At 45.0% G+C, this 9,704-nt stretch overlaps 1 protein-coding gene across 1 annotated transcript; it reads right to left on the bottom strand.

Annotated features, from left to right (window-relative positions):
* Positions 1–1,536: 1,536 nt before the first annotated feature.
* On the bottom strand, positions 1,537–9,238 carry NKX2-6 (NK2 homeobox 6). Its single transcript, XM_075910764.1, has 2 exons — positions 8,722–9,238; positions 1,537–2,138 (listed from the first exon to the last, which is right to left on the bottom strand). Exons 1-2 carry the CDS (start codon positions 8,972–8,974, stop codon positions 1,537–1,539), a joined length of 855 nt encoding a protein of 284 aa, XP_075766879.1. The 5' UTR covers positions 8,975–9,238.
* Between the last annotated feature and the right edge of the window lie 466 nt (positions 9,239–9,704).

Here is a 9,704-nt window from a genome sequence, read left to right as displayed (position 1 = left end):
TGAGATATATAGAGCTAGCTCCTTAGCTGTGTAAATGGTTCTCTCTCTATTGAAATCGGTATAATGAAGCTGCTGGACATCAGCTGAAGATCTGACCCAGGAACTAATGAATTAGGCCTCACACTTTCCTGAGAAATAGAGGGCAAATATCCAATTTATTTTGAGTGTGGGGAAGGGAAGCAGAGAGGGTGAAGGATTTGCTAAGGGTTAATGAGAAGGGAGTTAACATCAGAGATTTAAAGCTCATGAATTCTTGGCTCACAAACCTAAGCTCCGGCCATTAGACTACAAGAGGGCTGGAACAATTTTTCTAGTGGGCGTGTTGAAAGCCTTTGAATTAAACTGTAAACCCTGTATGTCATGGACTCCACTTCAAGCCAAAGGGTGTGTCAGCACGGCAGCACCTCTTTGAGACAATGACCTTTCTCTCTCTCTTGGATAACGTTAGCTTTTATTTCCAGTTGCTATCCTGACTCAGATATTATGGTACCTGCCCTTTTTGGGGTGGGATTCAAGGGCAGGACAGATTTTTTTTTAAATTTGTGATAAGTCTGAACCATGCAATTTGGAAAAAAAAAACCCATGATGCTTTTCATTTTTTCATTGAAAAAAATACACAAATGGAAAAAGTTGTGGGGGGAAGGAATGAAGATATATGCACCTGAACTTTACCACAGCAGATAAAATGGGGGCGGGGGAGCGAGTGGGAGTTAAATAAAATCTTTAGAAGAAAGTAAATGTGCAAAACCATGCACAGCCTGTGTTCCAAATTGTCTTAGGAAGGACACCTGGGTGGTTGGTTTGGCTCAGCTGATCTCTTGCATTCTGGAGAAGCACACATCTCTGTGAGGTGGGGGGTGAGAGCAGGGCTGTCTTTAGGATTTAGGGGGCCCTCTGTGGTACTAGTAAACCGGTGCCCCTATGCCCAGTGGCAGCCCTGGAGGCATGAGAAGATGTTTTAATTTTATAATTTTCAGCAATGCACTAATGAAATATTATTAAAGCAAATTTTAAACAGAGGTCCTGTCGACTCACAGGGTAACCTCAGATCAGTATATACCTGGGGCTGACTTGAATGGCTCTCTCAAAGGTTCAATGTCCTGCTAATAGGACTGGGGGGCTTTTTCACTTTTAAGTTAACGAGATCCTCTCCCGAGGAAGCAAAGCCGCAGAACAGGGATAGAAAGTGACAGGTGGGTGGACATGAAGACCCATTAGTGCCCCAAATGTTCAGGTGCCCTATGCAACTACCCAGCTCTGGGTGAAAGAGAGGAAGGGGTGTATTTCGAAACATCCATGTGAAATAAATAAAGGCAGCAGTAGCTTAGTCCCCAGGGATCCGAGCATGAAAGCGCCAGAACCCCTTCTAACCCAGCATCTTCTAAAACACACAGTCTCCCTAGGGAGGCACAGCACCCAGCCATGGTAGTGACAGAAGATGGAATGGGATTGAGCAAGAACTTCTGATCCCCTTCCGCCCTGGAGCTCTCCCTCAGGGTTCGGCATCTTCCAGGTGGTCCGTTTGAAGGGAGACCTTTACCAAGCCCGGATCCCTGCTTGCAGCGTGGCTTGCAAGTGACCCTGCTGGTTATGTGCAGCGCCGGACACACTAAAGCTCATGTTCATGATGTGACCGGCTGGTGTGGCACTGGCGGGCACCGAGGGTCCCCCGGAGTAACTGCAGCTGTAGTTTGCATTGTAGGGGCTATTGCTGTAGCCGCGGTAGTAGGTATTATAGGAGTAAGGGCCGACGGTGACATTATAAGGGGCGGTGTAGCCCTGGGAGCCCCCTAGACACGGCTTGCCATCTCTGACTAGCACAGGTACCGCCACTCTCCTGGGAGGAAGGGGGTGGGCAGAGAGCTCCAGGGATTTATCCTGTCTTTGCCTCTTGCACTTGTATCTCCTGTTCTGGAACCAGATCTTGACTTGAGTGGAGGTGAGCTTCAACAGGCTGGCCAGGTGCTCCCGCTCCGGAGCCGAGAGGTATTTCTGCTGCTTAAATCGCCTCTCCAGCTCGAAAACTTGAGCTTGGGAAAACAAAACCCGGGGCTTCCTTCTCTGTCTTTGCTTGGGGTGCTGGCAAGGATCGGTTTTCTCCTCCTCGGTCTGGCAAGAATCTGCAGTCAAAGATTTCCCTGTGAAACGCAAAGTGAGGTGTGAGATTTTTTTTTTTTTTTTTGTTCCACACCTGCCCCAAAAGGGTTAAATGTGTTTGGGGTGTTGTCCAGGGCCTACTCCTGGGCGGCTGTGTAATTAGATTCACGATTATTAAGCCATTCGGGGAGGAAAGGGAATTGAATGTGAACATTTTTGGCAAATAACGAGTAGTCCTGTGGCACCTTGGGGTACATCTACACTACAGGATAGGGCCAAATTAAGATACGCAACTTCGGCTATGTTAATTGCATAGCTGAAGTCGAAGTACCTTAACTCGACTTTTGGCACTGTCCACACTGCGGGAAGTCGAAAGGAGAACACTTTCCCTTCGACTTCCCTTACTCCTCATGGAAGCAGGACTGCCGGCATCAACTGGAGCACCCCTCTCAGTTCGAATTAGTGTGTCTTCACTAGACCCACTAAATCGAACCCTGGAAAATTGACCGCAGCAGCTTCGATCTTCTCTGTAGTGTAGACATAATCTGAGGGTATGTCTACACTAGCCCCCTACTTCGATCCAGGGAGGCTAATGAGGGCGACCGAAATTGAAATGAAGCACAGGATTGAAATATCCCGTGCTTCATTAGCGTGTTCCCGGCCGGTCGCCATTTTAGAAATTGACTAGCCTGAAGTAATTGCCCATGCGGCAGTAATCTACATGCGGCAGTGAAATGGGATTCTGAATTAAAGCCCTAAATCAAATTAGCTGTTATTCCTCCTGCAATGAGGTTTACCAGCTAATTCAATTTAGGGCTTTAATTCGGAATCCTGTTTCACTGCCACGGTTAGACGCAGGCAGTTCCTTCGGGCTAGTCAATTTCTAAAATGGCGACCGGCCGGGAACATGCTAATGAAGCACGGGATATTTAAATCCCGTGCTTCATTTGCAATTTCAGTCGCCCTCATTAGCCTCCCTAGATCGAACTAGGGGGCTAGTGTAGACATACCCTTAGAGACTAACAAAAGCTCATAAGTTTATATACTTTTGTGGGTAAAACCCACTTCATTTTACCCACAAAAATCTCATGCTACTATATATTTTTGTTAGTTTCTAAACCCTGGTCTATTCTACTCTAAACCCTACACTAGGGAGTTATTTTGAAATAACTTCCCTTACTTCGAAATAAGAGGGTCTTCCACACTACCAACTCTGTTATTTTGAAAGAAGGGGATGGTTATTTTGAAATAACTCCTGATTTCCATGAGGAATAACTCTAATTTTGAAATAGTTATTTCAAAATAGCGGCAGTGTGGATACGCCAGTGCCGCTATTTGGAAATAACGACTCCCCAGAGTAATTAAACTAATTATCGGGGTGGCCCATGAGCCTAGGCAAGCTAGGCAGCTACCTAGGGCGCCGCTGGCTTGGGCACCCGATGATGACGTCATGGCCATTGGTGGCCGTTCAGGCAGGGACGCTGATTGTGCCACTCCGCCTAAGGTGCCAGCTGCTGCAGCCGGCCTCGGGCCGCTCCTGGTAATTACTCCCCAGTGCTCCCTGGGACTCTAAGTCGAGGTAGCGTGTCCACGTTAATGGAGCCTGCCTCAGACTAATTTCAAGGCATCCCCATATTGTGGACGTGCTCTTTTGAAATTATTTTTTCGGGAGTTATTATTTTGAAATAATAATTTCTTAGTGTAGACATGCACTTAGATGCCACAGAACTACTCATTGGCTACTTCTACATTGCCCTCTCTTGTGCAAAAAAATGCAAATGAGGCAAAGCGTGGAATATCGCTGCATCTCATTTGCATAATTAATGAGGCCCTGTTTTGATTCAAGAGGCTTTTGCACAAAAAAGAGCCATCTACACGGCTCCTTTTTGCGCAAAAACCCCCTCTTGTGCAAGAGCCATTCTTCCTGAAAAAAAGCAGAAGAATGGCTCTTGCACAAGAGGAGGTTTTGCGCAAAATCAGAACCTTATTAATTATACAAATGAGGCACACTGATATTCCACGCTTCGCCTCATTTGCATTTTTTTTGCGCAAGAGAGGGCAATGTAGACGTAGCCATTGTTTTTAAAGTTTCAGACTAACAAGGCTACTACGCCTCTGAGAATTTTTGACAAAAATTGTCCCAGTTTTCTGCCAACAATTGAAATGTTGTTTTCATAGAAAAGACAAAAATAGTCTTTCATCTACCGGTTCTGATCATTTCTCTCTGGCCCAAAGTGATTATAATCAAAAGACCTGCTCCAAAACCCATTAAATCTAGGGGAGTCTTTCCCTGGTCTCAAGAGACTTTGCCTCGGATCTACAAAGTTTGGGGATGCTGCCCTTCACCACCACTATATCATGTATGTCTATTTCTTTGGACCAAAATCCTTTCTTCTCTTTTTTAATTACATAAACAATCAATTTCACTGAGATTGATCAGCAAGGATCCCTTTGGGGTTTTGTATTTTATTATATAAAGTTTTTAAAATTTTGGAAGCCACCTTGAATATTTTAAATAGAGGTGGGATAAAAAAATATTTTAAATAAATAATAAATCAATAAAACAACTGCCGATCCATTGAATATAGCAAATCGGGAGGATTCCTAGCAAATAACCATAACTCTTCTTATTCATTGCTGTCTATTAGGCTATGTCTACATGGCAGTGTTATTTTGGAATACTTTCTGTTATTCTGAAATAGCAAAGTGTGTGTCTACACTGCAAGCCATTATTTCAAAATAATGGTGAGTGGGGGCATTTCTTACTCTGATTGCTGGAGTTCTCATTTTACAAGAAGTAAGGGAAGTTGAAGGAAGAGTGTTCTTCCTTTGACTTCCTGCCGTGTAGACATCATCAAAAGCCAAATTAAACTATTTCAACTCAAACTATGCAATTGACATAGCTCAAATTGTGTAGCTTAATTCTACTTTTATCCTGCTGTGTTCATGTGCTCTTAGGGTATGTCTACACAGTAGCGTGTACCTCAAAATAAACTATGAAAGTTGTGCTGCATAATACAAATTACATAGCTCAAATTGCGTAGCATATTTCAAAATAGTTTATTTAAAATGTGGCGCTGTCTACACAGTGCTAATTTTGAAATAAATTGCTATTCTGGTGTCTTCCTTAATTCTCATGCAATGAGGTTTACAGGAAGCCAGAATAAGAAACCCATTATTTTGAATGTATTTCAAAATAACAGGCATGCTATTAAGATGCGCAGAATGCTATTTTGGGATAACGGATGTTATCCCAACATAATCCTGCTGTGTAGACAGTGCCTTTTTAAAATAAACTATTAGCTTATTTTGAAATTGGGGGTATCCACACAGCCCTTATTTCGAAATAGAGCACTCTTCTTCCGACTTCCCTTACTCCTTGTACCAAGAAGGTTACAGGAGTCAGAGTAAGAAGTCCTCCAGCTTGACAGTATTTCGACATTATTTCGAAATAACGGCCTGTTGTGTAGGGCTACATGGAGACTGCAAGCCTCTTTCGAAAGAAGCTTTTTCGAAAGATACTTTTGAAAAAGACTCTTTCGAAAAAGAGCGTCTCGATTACAACCAGTACTTTTGAAAAAGCAAGCTGCTTTTCCGAAAGAGAGCACCCAGGCAGTCTGGATGCTCTTTCGAAAAAGCACAATTTGCACTACATAGCACCTTTTTTTGAAAGAGCACTTTCGTAGAAGGCATTATTCCTCATAAAACAAGGTTTTCTGTGGTCGAAAAAACTGCCACATTCTTTCGATTTACTTTCGAAAGAACATGGCAGCAATCTAGACGCAGGGGAATTTTTTTCGAAAAAAGACCAGTTTTCGAAAACCCCTGGTAGTCTAGACACACCCTAGATGCGGATCAAGTTATTTCAAAAGAATGTTGGGGTGTAGACGTACTTACAGACTATTTTTGATTAATTCGATGCAAGAAAGGTGAAGCAAGATTGAAAGGAAGGAGCGAGATAATACACAGCACCAAAGCTTTGTTGTAAAAGATCCGCTCCGCTAGAAACCTACTTGATTGTGCGGCACCTGTTTGGTTGTAAGTTCAATGTAGCCACAGTTCTAGGGTGAAGCTTGTCTGCATTGGCAGCCGGGGCCCTATTCAGTCCGCCCTACCCCTCTCCTAGTCATTTCCAAATCTACACGTCCGACCTTGCAAGCGCCTACTCGCAGGAGTAACCCTTACTCCAGGGAGTAACTCGCTTGACTGGAAGCGGGACTGTCTGCTTCAGCGTGGCAGAATCCGCCTGCAACTTGCCTGATCGTTCCCCTCAAACGGGGTTGAACAACTGTCGCGAGTTGTGTGTACAAGAAAACCACTGTAAACAACAATTGCAAAATGCCAGCCGTTTCGCGAGGATGATGGTGAAATGGAAATGGCCGATCGTGTGTCCTTTTTTGCCTTTGTTCGTCCAAAATTTGGTTCCCCAGGTCCCAGTGTTGCTAGTTCGAACTGAATTGTTGCAACCTTCCTGCTCCTTCCTCTTAGATTTTAAAAGAAAATCGAGGTTAAAACAAGCACGAGATGAACCTTATCGACTCTCTAATTCAGCCGAGGAGTTAGGGAAGCCACTAACCTTCCTTTGTGTTTGTGGCACTACGTAGGAAGTGTTGTTTTGCATAGCACAGTTCAAACAAACAAACAACAACCAAAAAGGTGTATCGAAAATGCTGGCGGTTCGGCTAAGGTTTCCTAAACCCGCATATAAAATATCCTTGCTTGTAAACAAGCATCTGAGAGGGATTCAATTAAGCAATTAAAAAAAGTGTAGCCTGAAGATTTCCACAACGTCGAATCAATATTTAACGTGGTGTACTGTGATGTATGCTGTTAATGCAATCCTGCACGAACGAGATTTATTTTAGTTTAATTATTAAATAAATATCGACTTGGCATTGACAATAACCACGTATTTTGAATTATTTATTTTTAATCACAAACGTACACACGTTCAATGATCATCCAGTCAATTACATTTCGTGTAATTGAGAAAGCTGGAATCTTTCTGTTATTTGAAAAGAAAATGTGTGCGTACATATATTCAAACACTTGATTTGTATTTTATGTACACTATTCAAACGTTTCGTTGTATTAAAACAATGTGTAAATATATTACACAAGGTATAGAAAGCGTTTGAAGATATGTACAAGTACACATTTCATTCTCGTTGTACATAGTGAAATAATATAAAACATGAAATATAAAACTATTGCACGTTTTAAAATATTTTCAGCTTATAGAAATATTTCTCCTAAGATGCTTAACAAAGCTAACTTAAAGCTGGACGCTTGAATTACTACATGCGATGTTATATTTGTTTTATTTCCGTAACAAGGAATAACTTTATCAAATACAAAAACTGGGTTTTTTTTTCCTCCACGGTTTGACACTATAGCACAGGGAATTTTATAATAACTAGTGATGACTCCGTTTTATGAACTTGTTACTTTTATGTCTGGTTTTATTTTTGGAAATATTTAAGTAAAAAGGCGCCTTCATAAAACATCAGTTGGAAGAAAAATATATTTTGAACGGTGTCCATTTTATTGGTAAAATTAAAACAATACACGAGGGTTATATTTTTAATATCAACTTTGCTCGTGCGCTCAAACGGGAACTACTTTGACATCGGTTTTTTCCCCCACAAAAGCAACAATATTTTATATCTTTCGCGGTAGCAATTTTGCAACGGTCTTCCATGAGGCTGCGAAGTATTTGGTTTCTCTTCTATACTTTACTTTAGACGACACACTTAAAATCGATTGTCCATTACTGTACTTTAATTCTGTACATACCCGGGGCTCTATTTCTGACGCTGGTTTACGGGTTAGCCCTCCTTGTAAAACAACATCGGTGACTCGGAAGAGACTAAAATCCAGTTACATTTTGCTGAGACTAGTTACTCAGAAGGTCTCACAATTACATTTGCAATAAGGCTTTGTTCCTATCTGCTCACACGTACACCGCGCTGTACACTTCTCTCCAGTGAATCAATAGGTGTGTTCCAAACAGCAACTCCTCCAAAGTTTTACCCGGCCATGATACACAACCCCACACGGCAACTTAAGGGAAACCAATTATTTCATTGCAACGGGTCTAAACACGCTCTGGTAACGCAGATTGTTACTCCCGGCGTCTCCTGAACCAATTTTAATGCTGGAGTCTTGCAATGCGCCAGTATAAAGGCTTCCTAAGATTGAACTTGGGCTGTCCTTTCAGCTCACACCCTGTGTGCTCGCCAATAATAAACACCTGGAAGTGGCCTCGTCTCCTCGGGGGAATATTTTGGCGAGGTAGCTACTCTGAAGTTAAATCCCAAATCTGTGCGCCTCTTTATGGACTTCAGCCTGGCCATATTGGGCCGGACCGTCTGACCCAGCCATACCCTGCCTTGGGACAGAAGGAACAGAGCAGGTGAATGCCCCGGTCCCAACTCCAGGCAGTCAGTTTTAGGGGCGTCTCTCCCGGGTGCGTCTCTGACTCTCCTGGCTAAGCGCCGTGGCTGGACCTCTCCCCAAAGCCCCTGGCGCCAGGGGGGACCCTGTTGAGTTTCCTTGGCTCCTGGTCAGTCCCCGCGTTTACCAGCTGGTGGGCTCCCCCTCTCCCCCCACTGTTTAACTTACTTAGCCCCATGTCTTCCTCGCGGGAGCTCCTGCGGAGCGCGTCCGCCGCCTCCCTGCGCTTCGCGCGTTGCTCCGCTTCCCCCTGGAAGGGAAGGTCCCCCGGAGCGAAGCGCTGCGGGTGCAGGCAGGCCGGGGGTGGCCGGTGGGCGGGCGGGAGGAATCCCGGGGCGGCCCCGCTCGCAGCGCCCTGCTGCTCCAGCTGTAGGATGTCTTTGACCGAGAAGGGGGTGGAGGTGAGAGGGCTGGGCAGCATGCTGGGCTCTTGGGGAGGGAGGGGGGATCCCCCGCCACGGTGGCCAAGTCTGGTCGCCGGAGGGGGAGGGGGGGATGAACCCCCTGGAAGGGCAAAATCGGGGCTCCCCCCTCCCAGCTGCAGGAGCGTGCGAGCCGGGGGCTTTGCAGGGCTCGGGCTCCCTGCTGCTTCTGACGGGCGCCCACGGGACCGGGTTTAGGGTTCCCTTGGAATTGTGAATGGGAAGCCTGCTGCCTCCGAGCCCATTGGTTCCCCAGGAGCCACGTGACTGCCCCCTTGCCTCTTTCTTCCCCCACGGCAGTCAGCCAAGAGGATCACCCAGAGATCAATAAATACAAATCAATAGTGGGGGGAGGGGAGACGGGGCATCCTCACCCACTATGCGGGGAGGAGGCCAGTCTCTGGTTTTCTGGAGCCTGCCTTTGGGTGAGGGGAGAGAGCAGCTGTTTTATTCTTAGGAGAGCAAACCAGAGGGAGGGCGTCGCTTTCTAGAGCGTTGATTGCAACCTCTCACATATGTCTAATATAGGCAAAGATGAAAAAAATAAAACACAGCTGTAAGGCTCCGAGACGAATATAAAGTATCACCTATCCGCTTAGCAGTAGCATTCCTGAGAGGTGTGTGCACAGGGCAATTAGTACAGCCTTATGATTAGGGCTCATAATAGCACGGTGGGCTTCTAAGCCAGTGCTGTCCTCCAGTCCCAGTGACATGATGCACCCTAATCAG

This window comes from Pelodiscus sinensis, chromosome 28 (genome assembly GCF_049634645.1).
Source record: "Pelodiscus sinensis isolate JC-2024 chromosome 28, ASM4963464v1, whole genome shotgun sequence".
NCBI lineage: Eukaryota > Metazoa > Chordata > Testudines > Trionychidae > Pelodiscus > Pelodiscus sinensis.
This window is presented reverse-complemented; position numbering and strand designations above follow the sequence as displayed.